This window comes from Xenopus laevis, chromosome 8L (genome assembly GCF_017654675.1).
Source record: "Xenopus laevis strain J_2021 chromosome 8L, Xenopus_laevis_v10.1, whole genome shotgun sequence".
NCBI lineage: Eukaryota > Metazoa > Chordata > Amphibia > Anura > Pipidae > Xenopus > Xenopus laevis.
In genome coordinates this window covers 26,771,434-26,796,095 of record NC_054385.1, presented here as the reverse complement: position 1 = coordinate 26,796,095, position 24,662 = coordinate 26,771,434, and the positions used below count along the sequence as shown (strand labels likewise).

Genomic DNA, 24,662 nt, shown 5'->3' with positions numbered 1-24,662 from the left:
ATACAAATAAAGTCATTACTTTAATGGGTTAACAGTGCAATACATAAATGATTGATTATATATATAGTATACGAGTATCTACATTGTCTATAAATACGAAGGGGATCTATAGGCAAAAATGAAAATTTAAAACAAGCTTCATCTTACAGAACTAAAACTTTGCAAATATAATCAGTAAATTCTGTACAGGTTAAGAAATAATCAAGTTAACTCTCCGTAACTTATTCTTAGCAACCTGTCATGCGAATTTCTAGGTCAGATTTTGATTGACAGGTGAGTCTAATATGTTTTTTGAAAGCTATCCCTTTCTCAGTGCAGATGGTTTACAGTCAATTTTAATAACCACTTCAGCATAACTCCAGCATAAACAAAAGGTAATGAAATAGCACACTCTGGCAAACACCCTGCATGCAGAGAACAAGATTGCGATCAGATCTGGTTATTTAAAGGAAAACTATACCCCCCAAACAACGTAGGTCTCTATAAAAAGATATTGCATAAAACAGCTCATATGTCAAACCCTGCTTCATGTAAACAACCCATTTTCATAATAATATAGTTTTCTAGCAGTATGTGCCATTGGGTAATCATAAATAGAAAATTGCCATTTTAAAAAAATAAGGGCCGCCCCCTGGGATCGTACGATTCACTGTGCACACAAAAACTATACTTCTTAGGTCACATGAGCCAATTAACAGACTGAGTGGTGTCTTTTGCTTCCACACTTCTTCCTGTTACAGTTAGAGTTGTAGTGTTTCTGGTCAGGTGATCTCTGAGGCAGCACACAGACCATCACAAAAGGGGGGTTCAAGGCAAGAGATGTAAAAGGACAATATTTACTTAAATATATATTCCAGTTTGGTAAGATTCTTTAATATGCCATTTAATATGATATAAACTGTTGCTTAAGTATTCATTTTGGGGGTATAGTTTTCCTTTAAGAGTGAGCTCTAAAACATCTTCTAGGCAAAGGGTGCAACCCCCTTAAAGGATGTATTAAACCTAATTGTCAGAGACAGGTTGCTCAGAGTGGGAGAGTGAAGAGTAACTTTATTATTTCATAAACTGCACTGTTTAAATTATATTATAAATTATATTTAGAAAGTTTCTAATTTCAGCAAGATAAAGCTTAAAATTAAAATTTTCATGATAGATCCCCTTTAAAAGAGTACCTAGATTAGGTCTGAGCAGATTAGCAATCCTTACCTTCTCATCCATTGATGGCTCAGGATCCTCACTGCTCAGGGCACTCTCCACCCTGGCCAGGCGCCCAGAGAGTGAAAGCAGCAAGTTCACAACCTTCTCTAGGTCACCAATGAAGGTCCGGAATTTTTCATACTCATTAGGTTTGCAGAGACTCTTGAGGAGATCTGCCACTTCACAACCAAGGGTAGTGTTTGCATGTATATCTTCCTGAAGTCCTTGCTGAGCTTCATGTAGGACAGAAACTTTCCTACTGATACTTTCAATAAGCTGCACCTGTAACCCAAAGCAATTAAAAAAAAAAAAAGTGATTAGAAAATGAAAGTGGAAGCCACACGGGTATGTCAAAAGAATAGTGAGGTAAAATGCAAAAAACTGATGGGAAAATGAGGAAGTTTACATATTATCTTAAGTTAATTTGGCTAATGTCAAATTGCACCTCCAACCAATAGTGCAGTCCCAATACTTACTTTCTTCATTGACAATTCATCCTCCTCTTCCACTTCTACCTGGTCCCCAACTTCCTCTTGCAAGCCAGGCAGCTCCTTCATCTTATTAAGCAACTCAGCCTTAGCTGCTGACGTGTTGTAGTAGGCAGAGCAAGAGGTGGGACTACCTGCTCCACACACTGGAGGTGGTGAGATGGGTTGGAACTCATACCTGGAATACATTTGTTTCATAATTTACATGTAAACAAGATGTCATTTTACTGGTCGCCGTTTGTCCTAGTTCATAACTTAAGTACACAAACTTCACCTGTCTGCTATTATCTTTTCAGTGCCTTGCCATTCACGCTTCTGGATTTTACTCAGCAGCCTAAATCTCATTCCTATGAAAATCTATGGGAACGTCATTATTAAGAGTTGCAGCGCCTAAATATTTCTGGCCAAAAGTACCCTAAAGCCTCCCCCAGCCTGGTGATACTTATATGAGCTGACACGCCAACTGGGCTTAAGGCTCCTCTGCAGTCATACTGGAGCTGGCACAATTCTTCTTTAGGCTATTTACAATTGAAAACAGTACTCCAGTCTATGGAAGGATCTTGCGGACATTACAGGAGAGTCTTCTAATCAAGAAAGGCCACAAGGGTGTGATGTAGCATAAGGAAAAAATAAATAGTTTCAAGAATACAAATATTCTTAAAAGATTTTGTTGAGTGCAAGAGATCCCGAGTCCTTTTTGAATCAAATCATATGAAATGGCCTTGCCTGTTTGGGCCCCTAAATTAACGCCTAGCTATCTAATGGATTCCCATGTACAATGCTGATGTAAGATGTACAAGTTACAACCATTCACACAAATGTTCAAAATGCAACATGCACAGCTTCCTTGTTCTGTATAAACAAACCTGTCTGGAATGGAGATTTCGGATTCTCTGTCTGTTGACCATTCATCCTCATAATTCCGATAGCCAGATTCATATGCATCTAGTAAGTTAGCAGGGTGCTCTGTTTCAGCAATATCTGGGGATCTGTTGTCATGAGAGGAATCAGGAGGGGTGCCCCCATCTTTGGGTTCTTCTGCAGCAGATTTGACTGGCTCCTCAATACTACCAGCTTCTAATGGACTATAGAAGTCAGTTGTCTCATGATGGGATGAATTAATTGGGTCAGAAGGTACAGAATGACCAGTCCTGGGTGGAGATTTGTCTCTGAGTGACTTCTGACAATCTGAAAATGTCTCCTGTCTAGGGAAACAAATTATTAAAACTTTAGTTTTGCAAACCTAGAGAGCAGACATTGTATAATGTTTGTACTTCTGGGCTGGTTAATTGACTTGTGAGAACAATAGTTACTGCTCAGAAAACAAATACAGATAAGGCTGTCCACCTGGAGGAACACAATACAGCATTTCACAGACTCTAAAGGACATATTTTTTTAAAAATAATCTTGCCCACAAATAGTTGATAATATTTTATCAGATAATAGTTATCTTGAACTGAATTCTTCTCCAGAAGCCTATATAAAGGAACATGCAGGAGCCTGGGACCCTCTTTGCCCTGAAAACATCAAAGGACCAGGTGGGAGTTGCACCCTGCTAAGACTAGGCAAGTTAGAAGCTCGATATCAGGCTCACCTCAGAGGTGAGAGGTATCTGCAACTTGTAACCCCAGTGAGAACTTTGGAGTAAATCCCTTGGGGACTGTGTACCAGTTAGGGAACTGGAGAGTTTAGGAGTAGGTTAGTGAGATCCTACAGGAGCTGTAGATAGACCGCTTGAAATAAACTTGGTCACTGTATGCTGGACACAAGATATTAGTAGGGGAAAGCATTATTGGGAGGGCAGACCCACTCAACAGCTAATGGCACCTTTCTACTGCATTTCCACATGATGGTGGCACTGGAGGCTTCTGGAGAGGGAACACTGTGTGTGGATGAAAAAATGAGTGGTGAGTTTGTGTAACTGATTTATACAAATATGTTGAGCTCCCAAGGCTCCCATTCTGCACTTTGTTGGTGGGGGGGGGGGGATTTGAGGTATTTTGGTCCTGGGCTACAAAAATCAGTAAATCATAATTTACTTACTAAATCCAAAAACTACATACATAAAGCACAATGAATGATACATGTACTCTATAAAAATGGCAGATAACATGTCTAGACATGCCCATCTTTTTCCCTTTTTCCCAGTGACAGAGTGAATAACCAAGACTGCACAGATTATACAGAAAGGAAACGCCTAGGAACACCCTTCATGAGAACCTCTTCGACCACCAGAAGTGGCATCTCACAAGAACCTAAGCATGCACTAAGCACTGGAGAGATGCAACTTCCTGGACTTAAAAATATTTAGGCTGGCATTAAAACCCTCCGTGCCTGGAATCCAGACACAGCACCAAAGGGACGACAGGCCTGTTTCAGAGTCATTATTGTGAACGATCCTATGAGACTAAGGGGAAGCAAGCATCTGATTGCATGGCAAACAGCCTTAACATTTATATAGTGGCATGAAGGAAATATTTAAAAATAAATTACATCCGCACTAGAGGAAACAATCCATTAAGGGCATGCAAGTGCTTCAGGGTAGCTGTATCAGTTTATTTTTCTTAAAAGGGTTTGTTGTAATTTTACAGATAAATGTTTCCATACTTCAAAGAAAAAAAAAGAAAGAACATACCAGAACAGGGTAAACCCTTTTGCCGCCCCCCCCCCAAAAATAGCCCTCCTTCTCATCAACAGTTTGTCAGACCAAAGTGCACAAGTGGTGCATCATCACATTTCCCGCTGGTCATGAAGCGCTGGCTAACGCTTGCCACTAGTTGGAATTAGCGTATGAACGCATTGAATCCGGCAATCCTGGGTAATCACTCAAAAATGGGGGGGGGGGGGAATGCTGCAATTCCAACTAATGTGAAAAGGCAGACATTGTAAAGCTCTCCATTGACCTTGGGAGAGGAGATTTCCCACCAGGTGATGAATTGCCCCATGTGTCAAGGCCCTAAAACAGGGGTCCCCAGCCATTTTTACCCTTGAGCCACATTCCAATGTAAAAAGAGATGGGGAGCAACACAAGCATGAAAAATGTTCCAGGGGGTGACAAATAAGGGCATGATTACATATTTGGTAGCCATATGTGAATTGTCAGCCTACAAGAGGCTCTCTTTGGCCATAAACCTGATTTTTATGCAACCAAAACTTGCCTCATTGAAATTGAAAAATAAGCAACTTCTTTGAGGCCACTGGGAGCAACATCCAAGGGGTTGTTGAACAGTATGTTGCTCATGAACCACTGGTTCGAGACCCCTGCCCTAAAGGATCACCTGGACAATCACATTCTGTATTTATCCTGCACATAAAATGGCTACTGACCTAGAGCTAAACTAGCATGTATCAACACTGCCAGGTGGAATGTGGACTACTTCGTTGCATTACAAAAGGAGAAACAACGCTTGCCCCTTCTGGAGGCCACTATATGTGATAAAGAACTACTTGGGGGGGGGGGGGCTGTAAAATGATTTTGCTTTGGAGACCAGTAACTGTTAACTATGAACATTTAACAATTCATATATATATGGTCCTCTTTCATTGGGAGTTGGTGGTGCCTGCATTCGCCTAATCTCACTGCTGAAACGTTTAGCCAGAAAGCTTCTTATACAGAGCGCACAGCTAGTTAAAAAAAGAATAGGGTTGTCACACTGACACCGCCTGTGTTTCTAAGTCCATAAGGAAGGAAATGTGTCAGATTTTCCTTTAAAGATGCTTTTTGTGGGATACAGAGCGTGAGAGGTTGGAACAGAGGAATGATTCAGGCCGGAGATGAGGGGGAGGAGGAAGAAATCTTACGTGGGGACTATGAGAACAGCTCACTGCGTGTGTGAGAAGGAAAGAGAAGTGTAGAACTGGGGGACATCCTGAAATATATTAAGGTAAATACACAAGTATGTGAAGATGAACACAGAAGAATGGCTATATGCACAATGTAAATCTGATATACATTTGAGTAACAGGTAATAAGTATTGGGCAAAGTCTAAAGAAATGACTTTAGACACAGGATGCCTAGCAGTCCATAATGTTAAGACACTTGTTAAACACCACTTAAATTAAGCATGGTTCCTTGACCAACCGCTTTCCATTATACAGGTATGTGACCGGTTATCGAAAATAAGGGGTCTTCCTGTCATTTGGATCTCCGTATCTTAGGTCTACTAAAAAAATCATTTAAACATTAAATCAACGCAACAGGCGGCTTTGCTTCCAATACAAACTAATTATATCTTAGTTGGGATCAAGTACAAGATACTGTTTTATTATTACAGATACATTTTTTTTTTAATTAATTTGCTTAAAATGGACACTATGGGGTATATTTATCAAAGAGTGAAGTTAATAATGAAGTTCCGCCACTAGAGTGAAATTCCGCCACTTCCCATTAATTTCTATGGGGTTTTTAAAGGCGTATTTATCAAAGGGTGAACTTTCACCCATTGATAAATACGCCTTTCAAAATCCCATAGAAATGGATGGAGAGCTGCGGAATTTCACTCTAGTGGCAGAACTTCACTCTTTGATAAATGTACCCCTATGAGAGATGGCTTTCCTGTAACTTGGAGCTTTCTGGATAACGGGTTTCTGGATAAAGGATCGTATACCTGTATAAACAATAAAGAGCTTGCTACTCTTTAAATTAAAAACTATGCATTCTCAGGACAACAAAATCACGTGCATGCTACAAATCTTTGAACAAGGATGAGCAAAGCAGAATTGAAGCAAATGAATAGTCTAAAAAGCAGAGACCAACTGAAAAATTGGGGGGTTTGTCTACAAAAAAGTATTGATATATTATCAATAAAAAAAATGTGTAGCTTTTCTATAATCAAGCTAATCTTCACTCAGGAATCGGAGTCAGATTTTGACAGTTTGAGCTCTTAATACATTGGAGTGCGCTTCCTTTGCCTAGAGCAATTTCAAAATAACCACACAGCTCCATGTAGAGAGAGAGAGACAAGAGAGAAAATGAAAAATAAATTGTTTTCAGAAAGAATTTTTAATGGATTAAATTTAGAAAGATTCCTACTTTGATGAGATAGACCTTAGACTATTTTTTTTATTTTTGCGTTAGTTCCCCTTTCCAGGGGCTGTTAACCCAATAATAAAAGTCTGTGCAATGTAAGAAAATTTAATTCTAAGCAACTTTCTACGTTTGAAATGTTTTGGTAAATGTAAATGCCATTGATATTAATATTTGTCTGCTGCTGTAATTTGGAATTACATGTACAGGTATGGAAGGGCTTTCCGGATAATAGATCTTTCTGTAATCTTCATCTTCACCTCAAGTCTACCTAATAGGCTGGTTTTGCTTCCAGTAAGGTTTGATTACATCTTAGGTTGGATCAAGTACTAGGTACGGTTTTATTATTACAGAGAAAAAGAAAATCATTTTTAAAAATTTGGATTATTTAGATAAAATGGAGTCTATGGCAGCCAGCCTTTCTGTAATTATGAGCTTTCTGGATAACGGGTTTCCAGATAATGGATCCCATGCCAATAGCTTACAGCTTATTTCATAAGGCAAAATGTCATTTGTGGGTTTGCATCCCCTTTAACACACAATGCTAACTTCTGACACCTCCTATCAGTTTCAGTGACCAGGTCATTTTTAATTGGAGAGAAATGAACCAGGACACCAATTAACAGACAAGAGTTCCTTGCCGGGTGTGCACATGGTGTTCATTCTTAAAGGGGAACTCCGGCTTCCAAACCAAAATTTGATACAGAGGCCCAGATAACACAGAAACCCCTCACAGTTACTGGTTTCTTTAAAAAGTATTAATAAATTCCATTTTCTATGCTGCAAACCCGCTGGTTAACAGTTTTTCTCTTTCTGTATCATTTAAAATCCTGGCAGGGAGGGAGGGACTAAAACACTGATGTTACAAATTGTAACAAGTTATCCACAGCTTACAGACAGCACGCAGGAACTACATAACCCACAATGCATTGCACTATGATGTTCATATCCCTATTGAAATCACATGTGCAGGGAATTGTGGGGTTTGGAGGATGCAGTCTAAGGACAGCTGGCTGTTGATACAAAGTAACAGTAGTCAGCTAGCTCAGCAAAGTAGTCAGAAAGATCAGAAGAAGAGCGGGGGGCTAGGCTTAGGGAACTGTCAGAAAAATCATGAAAAGTCTGCATATTTTGAATTTATGTATATTGCAAAGTTGCTTGAAATTATGTTTAATAAGGGCATGTAACGTCTAAAATAGAATAAGGCTAGATATACTGTATTTTGTATTCTAAATATAAACATGAACTTACTGCACCACAAGCCTAATCAAACAAATAATTTATGCTTTCAAAGTTGGCTACAGGGGGTCACCATCTTGTAACTTTGTTAAACATCTTTGCAAGACTGTGCACATGCTCAGTGTGGTCTGGGCTGCTTAGGGATCGTTATAAACAAAGCTGCTTGAGTTCTGCATGGCTGGGAAGTAAGGCGGGGGGCTCCCCCTGCTGTTCATAAGTATGATTGTTTCCCTGCTCAGCAGTTAGGGACCATCTGACAATTCCTATCCACAGTAGTAAATGAAGGGAGAATTTCACTGCATAGTCAGGTTTCTTATAAAAACGGTACACATTTTTTAATTAAAGTATATTGGAGATAGGTTTCTTTTTCATTAAAGAAAGTAAAAATGCGATTTTATTTTTTTGCCTTTACATGCCCTTTAAGTTGTGTTTTTGTGGAGTTCCCATTTAATGTTACAATGCCTTATTGCATAATGTTACATTTGTTTGTTCCAGGTTTGCACACTCTGGGGAACTGTAGTGTTCTTAAGTGTTAGACACGTGAACTTATGCAACTAGGCACAACAAAAAACTATAATCAGAACGAAGAATCTATGGCGCTGGCTTATAAGGATCTCTGTGCCACCCATAAAACCATAACTATAGAAAAAGTTTCTTTAATAAAAGCAAGTCAGGTTATAGAACTACCTACTGAGAGAGGTGGCCATGAATGACTCATTAATGGGGTAAGGGATAAGATAGATACAGGAATGGGATCCATTATACAGAAACCCATAATCCAGAAAGCTCCGAATTACAGAAAGGCTGTCTCACATAGACTCCATTATAATCGAATAATCCAAATTCTTAATAATGGTTTCCTTTTTCTCTGTAGTAATAAAACGGTACCTTGTACTTGATTTAACGCGAAATATAATTGATCCTTATTGGAAGCAATACCAGCTTATTGGGTTTATTTCTAATAGACAATGTTTAAAGATCCAAATTACGGAAAGATTCGTTATCTGGAAAACCCCAGGTCCTGAGCATTCTGGATAAAAGGTCCCATACCTGTACAGGTATAGCCCAAATTTACAGCACTTCTTATTACAATATGAAACAGAATTTGTTGGAAATTTTCAATGTACTTCAATGGCAATTGCATGTTAGAGGGGATATGATGTAGGTCAGTCTGGTAAATGCAAATGAATGATGTGTAATTGATTTACCTTTCATGCTCAAGGATTGTAGAAATGGTTTCAGAAGGCACATCAGGTTCTTGCTGAGCAGGTCTTAAATCAGAGGGTACTGGGCTACAATCTCTATTTTGTGGAGGTTCGTATTCAAAGGAAGGGTGGTAGATCTCCTTTGCATTTAAAAGTATCCTCTCCATCGGCAGACTCTGAGACCGCTGCCGTACAGATTCCATGCTTATGTTATGACCGGATCCAACAGAATTTTCTTGATGGCAAATACGGCTAGAGTTTGTAAGCTGATGTGATGCCCGTCTCTCTTTGTATTTGTCCCAGTTTGGTGGAGGTGGGCGAGGCGGCTTTTGTTTTTTCACTAGAGTAGATGGCACCTGCTCTTCAAGCTTAGACAAAGAAGTCTCTTTTTTGTCCCTGAGAGCAAAACAATCTAAATTCAGCTGGCTCACAGAGTAGGCTCTTCCTCTGCTTAGATTTTGCTCACCAGGTGCATCGTGGAGAGAGGACAGCTCTGGCCGGATGGAATGTTCACAGGAGAGGTCATAGGAAGACACAGTCCTGTAGCACTGGGGAAAGTCCTGCTCACTGTTGTCACAACATGGTCTGAAGGGGCCAGCCCGATGGAATCCAGAATTACTGTGGCACAAATCACTAAAATTCAGAATGCAGGAAAACATTCAAATTATTGTGGGAATTCTCTGACATAGTATTATAAAACATAGTAAGTTAGGTTGAAAAAAAGACACATACATCAAGTTCAACCTATTTAGCTATTTTAACCTGTCTAACCACTAGTTGATCCAGAGGAAGGCAAAATGCCCCATTTTAAGCCTCTCCAATTTGCCTCAGGGGGGGGGGGACATATAATTATAATCCACTACTGCTATCAACCTCAAAATTATTGTTAATGAAAATGTCATTAAAGGGGTGGTCTGTCTTTAAGTAAACTTTCAGTATGTTATTTGATTCCTAATTCTAAGTATCTTTTCAATTGGCCTTCATTTTTTTTTTTTAGTTTTAAACTATTTGCCCCATTCAGACTCTTTCTAGCTTTCAAATGGGATCACCGACACCAACTAAAAAAGAAATGCTCTGTAAGGATACACTTTTATTGTTTTTGCTACTTTTTTTGCTCATCTTTCTATTCAGGTCCTCTCCTATTCATATTCCAGTATCGGTTGCTTGGGTAATTTGGACCCTAGCAACCAGACTGCTGAAAAAGCTGCTGAATAACTTAAAAGCTACAAATGATAAAAACTGTTTCAGAATATCACTCTCTACATCATACTAATAGTTAATTTAAAGGTGAACTACCCCTTTAAGCTGATAAGAAAATCCATCTGCATTGCTAATAGCAGACGGTCTGACATGGCCAAATTCATTAAACTGTTGACACATTTCCAGACACATTTAATTTAGCTCACCATAGTCAACAGGTGGTCCGGGTGCAACAAGCCCCTAACCCGTAGCTTGAGGGAGCAAACCTCATTAAAATGAAAACAGCTTAATCAACTTCCACCATTTGGATGTCTATTAAAATTTGACTTTATTGATCCATCTTAAAATAATTAATCTGACGCGTTTCATGCACAAGCGTACTTAATCATAGGCACAAGTGTGCTTGGGCACAAAATGTGTCAGGCAAATTGTTTCAAAATGGATCAAAGCTTGGATGACAAATCTATCAATGGATGACTTAGATAAATTGAATTGCATAATTGAAATCATTTTATATTAATAATATTATTTGATTAGGGCTAAGGCCAGGATTCACCTGGGATAATGACCATAACAGCCTCTGGGAACTGCCACAAAATGAAGTGTCAGCAGTGACATTACATTGTCTATCTGGCTACAGACAGAAGGCCTCAATCAGCACTAATGGCCGCAATCTAAATAACATTTCATAAAGAGATTCTGTTGACTTTATTTAATAAAATAAAGTGATTTTAATGAAATAAAAGTTAATTTTCACTTTAATTCCAGGTCATGTATCAGTCTATGGTCATTTGTTTCTGCAAGTTTTTCTTCTTACCCACTTCTATTGGTTTTCTTACCAAGACTGTTTGTTTAGAAGAATTTTTTTTAAAATGAGTGCTTTTTTTTTTTTTTAAATGAGTGCCTTCTGAGGCTTTTCTTTCTGGCCAATCAATAATTGGTATGGCAATGGTTTGAGGAAGAAGCCAACATGCTCACCTATATTAAGGAGTTTAGTGTGGCTATAGGGTCAGAAAACTGTTGAAAAGGGTCAGAATTTTGTAGAAAACGGTCTTCATATACACATCTATAATGCTGAATATTTTTGATGGAGGCTCAAACCCAACTACAATTACTTGCAGAGATCCAAAATATTCAGCACAATAGATGTACCTCCAAACAATCTACATGAAAGTTGTATTATATGAGAACAATTAGGAATTTTGCAAAATGTGTATTTCTAAGCTTCTTACTCGGCAAGTCCTCAATTGTCCTTTTCAATGTGAGCTGAATCATGGAAATGTTACTTTCCTGTTAGCAACTGGCTAGGGCGGGCAGCTAGGAGATTAAGCCAGGCACACCCTCTCACAGGAACTCCAAATCAAAGGAGGGAGCAGGGTGGAAATATTTACTGGAAGCCTATACATTTACAGTTATGCATCATAGACTAGATCTTGAATTCTAGTTGCGACTACGAAGCCACAGCGAAAAGAAAAACTAGCCAAATGGATATTAACCAGTTTATCTAAACAAAACGTAGCTACACTCCAGTCTGTTAAAATATATAGAAACTATTCGTTAGCCTGGCACTGGATAAGTTAGGTAAAGTTCTGATGTGGCCATGAGCTTGTATTCATGGCTCACTTGTCTAAGGCTATGGGCACACGGGCTGAAGGCTCCAGTTGTTGTCAGCCTGCAAATTTTTGCATTCTCATTCAAATCAATGGAGCAGGGCACTGAGCAGATCTGCTTCTCTTAGCCTGAAAAAATACGCAGGCTGACAACAGCCGGAGCCGTCACACTGTGTGCCCATAGCCTTAGACAAGTAAGCCATGAATATAAGCCCTTGGCCACATCAGAACTTTACCGATCTTATCCAGTGCCAGACTAAAACAAGGGATGTTACCATTTGTTTTTTTTTTATTAAACACAGTCAGCAGAGGTCTCCTTAAAATAAGGAACTAAATGGATGTATTGAGAAAACTCTCATATTGAAAAGTATATCTCCATGTTAAGGAGAATAAAAGCCTAAAATACTAGAAGGTGTACGATTTTTAGGCATCCTCCGTCACTAATATTACAATTTACTCTGGGTTGATTCACTTCTAGAAAGCATTCAACAGCCCTGGAATCCAGAGCTCTGCTCCCCATTTTCTCCCTGCTCCCAGACATCTCTTGCACTGACTCAAGATAGGTGCCTGTGAAGTAAAGATAGATCTGAAACTGCTATACTGCATGTGCCCCCAGGGTGATGCAGGGTGCAGTGGTCCCATTTTTTTTTAAAGCAAATTTTTTTAAAGAAATATTGAAGTAGACATTTTCAATCAAATAGTGGCTGCCTAAACAACAGGCATGCACAAGTATTTTACATTCTTGCTCTTCTTTGACAAGATCACATAATACTTCTCAATAGGAGGGACTGTTCTTGTCCAAGTAGCTTCTCTAATGTACACATTTAAAGGAACTAACTGTATGCTCATCATGACCAGGACCCGATTTCTAGATTATTTTTGCTTAAAAATGCAAGTACAGCTGTTAGTAGTCATTGCTGTCTACATTCATATTTGCAAGAGATCAGCAGATTGACTTTCCACACAGAGAACCAGGGCTAGAGGTTTAGGCAGTTGTACAGCTGCAAAAAAAAACTCATGCCCATGCCATGGGAATATTGGGGTGGCCTTTTTAAATCCCACTAATTTAAATTTAGTGATTGTTTAAATACAGAGCATTTTCTGTGACATTTCCATGTTATTTTAGCTGAACTTGGCCATACAGTTATCTGACCTTCTTACCAACATAAATAGCAATGGAGCCAGACTATGAATCCACAGTGCTAGGAAATAATCGAACAATCCTACCAGGCTAAATGCCAAATGATAACACCCATTACATAAAACAGAATGTAAGGAAACAATCTTGAACTTGACGCAAACAAAACAAGTACATAAAAAAACCCTGATTGGTTTCCCTTTTATGGTTTTAGCTTTTGTCAAGATGTCATTGCTAAAAAGGGATCGGGTCTGAAATCACTTCCTTAGAACTACAAAGAGCAGACCTTATTCGGAAGCAACAGGACACTCTAGGACGGGCATTCCCAGACAGTCAGAGGAAATGGAAGATCTCTCTTTGTCACGTATCCTAACCAGAAGTCATTACAGATTGCCCCTAAGTACCTTAATGAAAGTGGGCCTAAAACTTTGAAATGTTATCCCATTAATGGGACCAGCCTTATCTAGATTGAGGGAGCCCATAAGGCTTATAGTGATAATTTACTCCCTAATGTGATATCTGAAACTCCCAAGCTGCTTCTACCACATTTCTATTTCATTATTACTTAAAATAAGCAGGTTTTGATTTTGAAGTATGCCAGAGTCTACAAAACATGCCAAAAAAACATGAGGTTTTACCCTATCATGCACTGCCCCCCTGGCTAGCTGTCACATTAAAACAAAAAATCTCACCTCCCAGACTGGCTGCATTTCCTGTTTGGGATTTTCAGCTGTTGGGTCCATTCCTTGAGCGGTACTTCCTGTATCCAACATTCCACAAGTCAGGGGGAAAGAGAAAAAAAAAAGAACAAAATTAACAATGTATGATTCAGCCTAAACAAAAGGTCAATAGCAGTTCTTTATGGACCCTTTTAGAATTATAAATGTTTAAGTGGGTCAAAGTTTCTGCATTCCTCTACTGAATTATCCCTGCTTAATACAAACAGAAAGGCAAGGCAAAAGATTCGACAGAGAAAGGATAAAAGCATTGCAGAGTAAACCAACGACTAGAGAGAAGAAAAAGAACATGCATTGTTCGCCTGCCCCTCTTTCCCACAAGCAAACTTGTTTAACTGGCTTGGTTACCAGTTGAACGACTGCTCTTTGAAGAGTGCCCAAACCTAACCACTGGTAGAAAATAAGACCAAGGAGATGCCTTAGAACCTAGGTGGAGACGTTTATGTAAGTGGCAAGTAGGGCCCATTGCATTAAAAGCCAAGGTGTGGTTTGCTTGTTTGTTATTATTACATAAAAAAATACAATCTTGGGAATATAATATGCTTTGTTATCGCAAAAAAACTTTCGCAAAGACGCTTTCCCCTGTTAGCGACCATGCTTGCTCCATTTTTAACTGATTAAGACCTCAAGGACTTTCTCGCAAAGATTGACACCAAATTGCTTTTGCAAACGTTTGCAGTGTATGTAATAATATTTTGCAATCGCAAACCATTTTTTACGAAACTCCAGAGCAGGTGTTAAAGGCCTGCAATGCACAAATAAGATTCGCAAATGCAATAAAAATCTAACAAAGAATATTACATTGCAACTGGCAAATTTTTATTCGCAAAATTGTATTAAATTTTCCCCATAGTTTACAAATCCAAGTGTGTTTGATAAGGAAGCAAAGATCAGTTTTATCTAAAAAAAAAAAAAAGTTATGATGATGACCACCTGATTATTTGTATATTTATATAGGGGAAGTAAAGCTTATGGCTTTTTCTCACCAGATACGTGTCAGAAACTGAAAGGGGTTAATGTTTCATTGAAAAGCCATGGCAGATAGCAATTGATAGCTTTGCCACTTGCCCTAAACTGCAGATCAAAAGAATACCATATGTTTAAATCTGATGGGACCTTTGAGGAGGCCACAGACGGCACCTTCTGCTTTGCTCACATGAAATCACTGTGCTACTGATTGGATGGTCTGAACATGGAACTAGGGTTAGTTCAGGAGCCCTCAGCATGGAAAAAGGAGCACCATAAATAAAGTATTTGCAGAAATAGATTCTTCTCTGACAAATATATCATTCACTGTGTACTTGATGTTCTTCATACAAAGCTGATTGGCTCCCAATGTTTTTTAGATGTACTGCCTTTCTCTGTAGGAGAATATTTCATATTTTATCTCATTTTCATAAGCTTATTTGGATCTGGATTAGGATAAAGCCAATTAACATATTCAATTAAATAATAGGTTATCAAAATTATAGCATTGTAAGTTCTCACCTGTAACACAGGTTTCCTCAAATGCCAAGGATCTGCATGTACAGATGTACCATCATCCAATGTGCTATGTTGCACAGGGCATAAAAAATCTCCACACCGTGACCACTGGTGATGGTGATGATGGTGGTGGAGGCAGTGGCAGCTTACATGACTCATAGGCATATTCCTTTTTACCAATGCAGGGCAAAGATCACTTGAGCAACAGAGGCAACTTTCATGAACTCTGCATCCATACCCATTAGGGTGGTGAATATAATCAGCAGCATGTCCTCCTTGACTGCAGCACAGCAAAGGATCCATGGCATGATTGGGACGATACTCAGAGTAAGGTAAGGCACTATCCGGTCTGCTGGGAGAGGAAGGATGGAAGGTATGGTCAACAGAATGTCTTCTTACAGCTGAAACAACCTTCTGAGAGAGAGGTGGGTCTGAGAAACTGGGACAGTAATTATTTTTGTTTGTTTTAACTTGTAAAGGAATGTGGGAAACATTGGGGACTTTGCTGCTGTTTTCAAAGAATCTTCTTCGATCAGCAAAGGGCATCAGAACATTTTCCTCTGTAGCTGCCCAATTGGGAAGATTGGAGCTCTCAACATGCATAACACTGACATCTGGAGGGCTTCCTTTTGCCAGATGTGGGTGAGGCAAAAGCTTGTGTTCTGGAGACCACTTCCACCGGCCACCATTAGGCATTTGCTGAACAACAGTATCTTCAAAATCTGAAGATGAATGGCGAGACCTCCACTGTGTTGCAAAGAGAGATGGATGGTCACTTGATCTTCCCGGCTCTGAAAACATAATTTCCCTGCTCCTTTGCATTGACTCATCATTATCCAGGCAACTTACCCGCCACTCATCGTTAGATGAGCCATCTGAATAGAATTGTTCTTTGCTAGAGAGAAGGCCATTGCAACTTGCATCTGCATCCAAAGATTTATGGCCACTGTAGTGGCTGTGGCTTTCAACACTAACGCTTCTAAAATTTTCAGTTTGTGACCCCACACTATTAATGCTTAGAGATGAGCCTGTTCTCCAAATTTCATGGGAAACCTTTACATCAGAGTTTGGCGAAACCCTAGACACTTCATTCCTCTTTATACAGGTGTCAGGACACTCAGAAACACTTCCTAATTCAGGTTCTCTCTGTTCCAAACACTTGGAATTCTGCCTTTGAAATTCAGGTTCTCTTGTTCTCCATTCCTCCTTGCAGTTTTCAGCTGATGGCGCCATACTTTCATTATTTAATACTGCAGGTATTCTTTGATTTTGCCTGGGATCATATATGAATGGTTTATTAGACTCATTCTGTAATATGCTTTTGGAGATCAATGACCTATCATTTGTTCTGGTAACATTCTCCACTGCATTCAAGGAATTCTCGTCTGTCTCAATCTTTTGGTTATCTTTATCAGTCTCCCTCTTCAAGGGGAGGATTTGTTTGTTCAGCTCCAGATGTTGGGGGTCTGTACCTTTATGAAACTGTTCTGCATTTGCTCTCCTGAGTTCCAAGAGTCGTAACTTGTTCTTAGGTGGTGGAGGTGGAGGCATAGTTCGAGGTGGAGACTGAGACTCTGTTGGTTCTTCTCTCTCCTCAACAGGCTCATCCCCACAAAGAAGCACTGAAGACTCCTTGCTTTTCTGCAACTGAGCTTTCCGTCTTTGGATTTCATTTCTCAGGTTGGTTGCAAATCGGTCACTCTTCCTTCGCATCTGAGCAGACCGATGCCGTGATGATCCAGGTTTTTTTGTTGGACCCTGACTCTCTTCCTGCTCATGACTCTCTTCTAGCAATTTTTCTGAACTACAGGATGATCTCATGCCTCCTACAGAGTGTTTTGGCAATAAGACTGGAAATGTTTCTCTTACTTCATTAGGCTCACTAACTGATCTCTCCAATGCAGTATTGTGCTGTGACTGTTCTTTATTTTTCCCTGAGAGATGGCTAAAATCACCTGTATCTGTTATTGATTCCACTTGGTAGATTTCAGAAACCCTGTTAATATTGCACTTGTGCTCTTGGCTAGATATTCCATTGCACTTGTTTGTTTGGCACAGAGTGTTTTCTTTTGACTGAGTTTTTCTCCACTCTTTTTTCAGAAACTTTGTCTGAACACTTGGTTCCTCTCTGTCAGATGAAGGAAGACTGACTGACTTTATATGAAGACAGGAGGGATGCTTCAAAAGAGAGTCTTTGGCAGCTTGCACTGATTGGTATGATACATTCTCGGTTTCCTTATTGATGGTCTGTTTAACATTTCTACCATCCCTTTGCCACTTGGACTGCATTTCAGAGCAAATGCTTGGCATCGCCTTGTCACCCAGTGCAAGCTGGTCAGTGCTTTGGTTGCCCCCATCATTCTGAGAGCTAAGCATATAATATTGGTCCAATGATAAACCATTTTTTAAATGTACAGTGCACAACTCAATGCCACACTTGCACTGTGATGTGTCAGAGTTTTTGTGCTGCTGGTCCTCTGAGGACCACATTCCTGATATCTGCAAAGAATCCCCTGGAGCTGAAGCCCTCCTTCCCTCACCATGACACATCTGATTTTTAGATGCCCTTAAACTGTCCCTCCGAATAGGTGGCTGGGGTGGAGACTTTATAAAACGCAGATGGTTTGAATCAAAAGGGAAAGAAGAAGGTCTCTGCTGATGCTCAGCTGGGCTGGGGGAAGAAGCCTCTTCTTGAATTTCTATGGCACCTTGCCCAGTGTGAAGATATCGGCCATCAGATGGTTTAGCATCTGCTACACAATCTATATGAGATGATTCCTCTGCCCTTGCAGATAAGGTGTAATCTGAAGCATTGGAGCTAGCTGAAAAGGAGCTGTAAGCAGAGTCCCTTTTGTTTTGGTACATGCTGGGATCAATAGGTGACGGCGTCCCCTCATAGTAATTCTGTCCAGGTTGGTCTAGACTTTCCATGCTACCAATAGAACTGCTTTTATCTGTGCTGCAGTGTCGGGAAAGAGGATTCCACTGCATAGGGAGCTCACTGAAAAAGAAAAGAAGAACATTTTTTAGTCAAATTATCCAAGCTTGCCAGGTTAAATTTTGTCAACTACCTTTAAATTTAAAAGCTTAAGAACCCAGTGAAACCAGAACAGATTTCTTGTAATTTGTTATAGCGAGAAGTATTAAATTTTTAAATTCATTTCTCATTTTAACAAATATATATTTCTGAAAGATTTTCATAGGAAATCAAAGCCAAAGGGCACACATTACCAAGCCCACAAAAAGCAAATGCCACACTGGCACTCCTAACATTTCTCCTAAGATTCCTACCTTAATACTGCAGGGAATAGCTTCTTGGATTAAGCATTTTCTTACTCCCCTCCAGAACTTTGCTCATTCATTTGCGGAATGAGCAAAGTTCTGGCACAGCTCACAATATACAGTACACATAGAATATAAATGTCACATAAGGCTGATTAGTAATTAAAACAGATAATTACTACATGGCAGCACAGAAACCAATGCAACTAGCATCATAATTGAATAATCAGCCCTGTAGCATCAGCTTATATTATAGACAAACTTAATTTTCAGATGGATAATTTGCGACTACTCCTATCTTAGCTTCTCAACAGCTGCTCAGAGCCCACTGAGCATTGGAGTGTCACAGACACTTTCCGTGATGGTGACCCCCTGTGACAAGTTAGAAGTCCTAGATCATTGCTGCTATTGAGAAGCTGAAACATTAGCCTGGTACAATAAGTTCAATTTGTCAAATATGGTATTCTAAGCCACATTCATTTTTAGGGTTTAGTTCTCCTATAAGTATGAGATCCTCCCCAACATTTTCCCACCTGTTTTCACAGCCTGAGTGCCAAGACAAGCTGAAGGCATCTGTGGGGTACTGCATGCTGGCCACATCCGGGTGGACTTCGGATAGCTTTGCAAGGTGCCATGAGTGGGGTCTGATTGCTGAAGCGTTCCTCCTTATAAACATAATAGTGATAAAGCGAATGAGTATTTATTCAGACCGAAAAATCAAATACAAGTGATATAAACACTTATTGAATATAAAAGGAAAACATCACTACTGAAAATTATTGCATGTTTCGTTATAGGCTATTAACATACAAAGCACAGCAATTAATGCAATTAAGCAATTAATGGTGGTCATACACTGCCAGCTACAAGCTGCCGATTCAGATGTTTCAGAGGGTTGGCAACTTATCTACCCTTGTATGGGACCAACCCCGTTGGACAAGGAGCACATTGATTCGTTGCTCGTCTAAAAGGTCCCTATAGGCCCCAGCAGATGACTCTAGGGCCAATGATTGGATAAGACACCTTGCCTTGAGTTGTTACTATATATTTCTCATATTAAAGATGTAAAGACACCACTAAGCTAACACTCTCTTAATCTAACATATATAACATCCTGCATATGCCAATTATTTATTTATTTTGAATGATGCCATTGCAGGGGTGCTGTGTCCCAGAACCCTTACTTTGCTTTCTGAATTAGCCTAAATGGGAGGCTAAAAACTCATAGTAACATAGTAAGTAGGTTTGGTTGGAAAAAGACACGTCCACCAAGTCCATCAAGCTAACCTAACTGCCAGTTGATCCAGAGGAAGGCAAAAAAAAAAAACCCATCTGAAGCCTCTCCAAAAAATTCCTTCCTGACTCCAAAATGGCAATCGGACTAGTCCCTGGATCAACTTGTACTATGAGCTATCTTCCATAACCCTGTATTCCCTCACTTGCTAAAAAGCCATCCAACCCCTTCTTAAAGCTATCTAATGTATCAGCCTGTACAGCTGATTCAGGGGCAAAGGTTTCACAAGCAAAGTTAATAGAACTTGAAATAGTACAGGCCTAAATATTGCCTAGTAAGTTTATATTCACTAAACACATTGATGTATATAATATGAATAGTTGATCACAAGCCAGATAAAGCTGAGATAACTGAGCAAAAAAAATAAATACACAGCCTTGTTCCTATCCCGTTTTTCCCATGTTAATAAAGGTATCATTATTATGTCAAATAATTCCATAAGAAAACAGTTTTATCACATACACATATTTCCAATATTTTCTTTTTCCATTGAGGATCAGTGCCAAAATACTTGTTGCAAAAATTATATTAAGGGGTTGTTCACCTTCCAAACCCTTTTTTAGATCAGTTGTTTTCAGATTGTTCCCCAGAATTAAAGTTAAATGTTGGTGTCTCTGGTGTTTAAATCTGGCAGAACAGTAATTCAGGTGCAGCATCTGAAACCAACGGAACTGAAAAAATTCTTTACATTACGCATATTTTTTTATTTTTGTATTTACAACTTATTTGCACATAAACTACTAGCTGGTCACTATGGTATCTAACAACCAGACAGTTGTTTGAATGATATACCGGAGGCCAAATAGAAAGGGACTGATCAGAAACAGCAATAAAGATTTCCTACCATATGTCCACTTTGTAACTGGCTGACCAGTTACAGGTTAGGTAGAAAAAAAGGCAAAAGCGAATGGCAAATCATCAACTGAAAAGTTCTAATATACTCTATTCGATAATGATATACTTATATGTTAATTTCCCCTTTAAATGCTAAAAAAAAATTACAAAGGGGATTTGCTTTAAAAAATGCACAAGAGTAAAGGATTTGTCTAATAGCGGTTGTTTACCTTCAAACAACTAGTTGTTTTCAGATAGATCACCAGAAATAACGACTCGTTCCAACTACTTTCTATTTTCTATTACGGCTTTGCTAATATTCAAGTGTAAAGTGTCATTTTTCACCTTCTAAAGCAGCTCTGGGAAGGGGCGGCGACCCTGTAAACTGATCTCAATTGAAACATTTAGGGTAAGGCCACACTGGGCGTTTTGGGGAAATTTGGTCTCCTGGCAACTAATCGACTCGTCTTTGCGGCGACCAATCTCCCCAAACGCCTTCCCTCACTCTGCGCCGGCTAAAATGAAAAAAACGCTGATGCTAATCACACGCGGCGATTCGTTTTCCGAAGTCGCCCAAACGCCGCATGTGATTAGCGCCGGCGTTTTTTCATTTTAGCCGGCACAGAAAGAGGGAATGCGTTTGGGGAGATTGGTCGCTGCAAAGACGAGGCGATTAGTCGACAGGCGACCAAATCTCCCCAAAACGCCCAGTGTGGGTGGCCTTACCCTTAGTTGATGCATTTCTTATCTTTGTCCCTGCTGAGCAGAATCTCTGGGTTTCATTAAAGGCAGCTGTTTGACATACAATAGTTGCTAATATTCCAGAGATGCTGCTGAGAAATGGATCATCTAAATGTTGCAAAAATGTAACAGTTTAGAGTCTGCACCTGAATTACTGAGCTGCCAGACTGAAACACCAAAGACACGGACATTAAACTTTAAACTTAGATTTTGGAAAAACAGTAGAAAAAAAATAATGGAAAGTAATTGAAAAAAATCTTTATTTCTGGGGAACAATCTGAAAACAACTGAAAAAAGTGTTTGGAAGGTGAACAACACCCTTTAAGGTAATAACTTCAATAACTGTATATGTACAGTATATTAGAATATATATATATATATAGCACAAGTTGTTGAGGTTGCCCTGTATACTGTAAGAATTCAAAAAAATACAAATAATCTCAAAATAAATTGGCAATTGTTAAAAAGACAAGAGGAAGGAGGTCTCTGCTCCATACAGCTTACAGTCTAAAGCTTTGCCATAGATGCAAAGATCCGATCGTACGAATCATCGTACGATCGGACTTCCCCATCTCCCGATCTGCCACTAACCATTCCAATCAAATAAAGTAGTAAAAGAACAGACCAGCCGATGTTCTGCCCCTGACAGCAATCGTATGAAAGTTATGTCCGACAAAAGCTAGTGACAGTCTCCCTCTGAAAATCGTACGATCGGCAATAAAGGCAGAGATATTATCGGCAGCCACCAGAAATCTTTTAACCTGTACGATCGATCAAACGATCGATCTCCGCTGGACGAAAAATGTCGGGACTCTCCATACACGGTCCGAAAATCATACGAATCCTCGTTTCGTATGATAAGATCTTTGCGTCTATGGTCAGCTTAAGTGGGTTATATATATATATATATATATATATATATATATATATATATATATATATATATATATATATATATATATATATATATATATATATATATATATATATATATATATATTTACTTAAAGAAACTGGCAGGGGATGCTGGAATTTTAGTTTAGCAGTCCAAGAGCTGCAAGGTTCCCTGTGCCCATGGATGTACAAAAATAATGTCACATGTCCAGCAGCTGATAGTTGAATACAACTTGCAGCATCCCTATAACAGCCAAAGACTACTGGGAGATGTAGTCCTTCAACAGCATGAAGAAAGCAAGCTGACACTGCTGAGGTTGGAATTAAAGAATAACTACCCAGGAGACTGCAAAGGCCAACACACCTTTATATTCACACTATAAACACAAAAACCATGCACAAGAACCCAGAACGCAATGGGAAAATCTGTAGCGTTTACAGTAACCACACTGGCAGCAGGCAACAAAAACCCACCATGGCTCCACTGCCCCGCCATATCCAACCTTAAAATTGTTAACTCCTTCAGTGGCACCAAAAGGCGCGTAATACTTAGCAAACGGATATCGGACAGGCAGTAAAATTGTCAGCACAGCTGACAAGAGCAGCAGCACTTACCAGAGACTGCAAATCAGTAGCGAGATGCTCAAGTGTAGAATTAAATCAAAACAGCCCAAAGAGGCAAAAGTGGGGGTGGAGAGGGAGACGACATTAACCGTCTCAATTTCAGATCTACTGAGAGGAAAAGGAGCACCATCTGTCGCTGACACAAATCCAGAGTTTAGTTTTATGAAAGAAAAATGAGAGCATTTTTCCAGTGATTTTTGGGAGGAGAGCAAGAGGGAGAGAGGTGCCCTGCAGACGTCCAGGACAGCATGGGGGGGCTGCTGAAGATGTGTCTGAGGGAGAAGGAGTGTCCCCAAATACAGTGTGACGTTGCCAGTGGTCCCCTCCCCGACATTCCTGAACCTTTCAGGAAAGGCTGAGGAAACGGAGGAGAGCGAGATAAGAGCAGGCAGAACATAGTGAATAAGATGCAGGTTGCTTAATGCACAAGCTGTCTGGGGATCTCATTATATCACAAAGGGGAAGAGGGCAGCCTGTATGTCCCACTGGGACACGGAATAATATAGGCTGCTGTACAGATACAAGGTTGAGTGGGCATGGACTGTAGCTGTTCCCAAGCTGTCTGGGGATCTCATTATATCACAAAGGGGAAGAGGGCAGCCTGTATGTCCCACTGGGACACGGAATAATATAGGCTGCTGTACAGATACAAGGTTGAGTGGGCATGGACTGTAGCTGTTCCTGAGAGGAATGGGCTATGGGACAAATGTAACCACCTCCGCAGGTGTATGTGCAGGCCCAGGGCAAAATGCCAATTGTGGGGCCCCTTTATTTATAATTTAACCTGTAATTCTCACAATATTTCACCTCAAATAACGTCACTGACCCCACCTTGCCTTTCTATACACACAAATCCTCAGTTATACTTATTTTCCCAATGATATCTTGCCTTACTATACACACTATGCCACATAGGGGGTGGCAAGGCTAGGGGGTATCAATTCCACTCACACTCCTGAAGACAAATCTGCGTGTTTTGCAAAGTACAAGACTTGTTACTCTTGCCCTTATCCAGAAGAATAAACGTGGCATTGCATATCTACTATACATACATGGGCTGCATTCTCCTTTTATACCCAGCCTCTGCCCTCTGTAATAAGATTACCTTATAAATGCAATAAACATGTTCAGCTCCCACCCCCTGTGGGACTGTCGTGACTACCTAAGAATGTGAGCCATTATGTCTGTTTATTTCCCCTCCCCATGTATATTATTTCGAGGGGCCGCATTCCATAGCTCCCCCCACACCAGTGTAGGAAATCTCTAGGCAATTAGCCGGCCTGGCAGGAAGCGCCTTGGTCTTACAAACAATACAGTGTTTATTTATATAGGGAGAGAAAGAGGGAGACAGAAATCCAGGGAACAATGCATGCGACTGTCACTCCTAGAGGATTATGGGAGTTTGGCTCAGGACACAGGCTAGTAAATGCAAGATTCCATCTATGGGGTAGCTAAAGAATAAATGAAAATGAAGGGTAGATCCTCTGAAATATGTGCCAGGTCTAAAAATATTGCAAATATAGAAATAATGCCAGCATCTATACTTCTGAAAAGTATGTATTAACCTAATAAAAACCAAAGCATCTGATCGCAGTAAACTGGACTGGGGTTAACAAGAAACAAGGTTTTCCCAGTGCTTAGAAGAGAATACATAACCTTAGAAAAA

At 39.8% G+C, this 24,662-nt stretch overlaps 1 protein-coding gene across 3 annotated transcripts in view; it reads right to left on the bottom strand.

Moving 5' to 3' along the window:
- shroom4.L (shroom family member 4 L homeolog) overlaps nt 1-24,662 on the bottom strand; it is a 61,151-nt gene that overhangs the window by 1,558 nt on the left and 34,931 nt on the right. For all 3 annotated transcript variants that reach the window (XM_041572560.1, XM_018229625.2, XM_018229626.2), the window contains 7 exons: nt 19,143-19,274; nt 15,331-18,328; nt 13,798-13,865; nt 9,161-9,790; nt 2,552-2,890; nt 1,674-1,863; nt 1,207-1,479 (listed from right to left, as the gene is read on the bottom strand). In XM_041572560.1, coding sequence (XP_041428494.1) covers nt 1,207-1,479; nt 1,674-1,863; nt 2,552-2,890; nt 9,161-9,790; nt 13,798-13,865; nt 15,331-18,328; nt 19,143-19,274 — 4,630 coding nt within the window. The remainder of the gene's footprint in view (nt 1-1,206; nt 1,480-1,673; nt 1,864-2,551; nt 2,891-9,160; nt 9,791-13,797; nt 13,866-15,330; nt 18,329-19,142; nt 19,275-24,662) is intronic.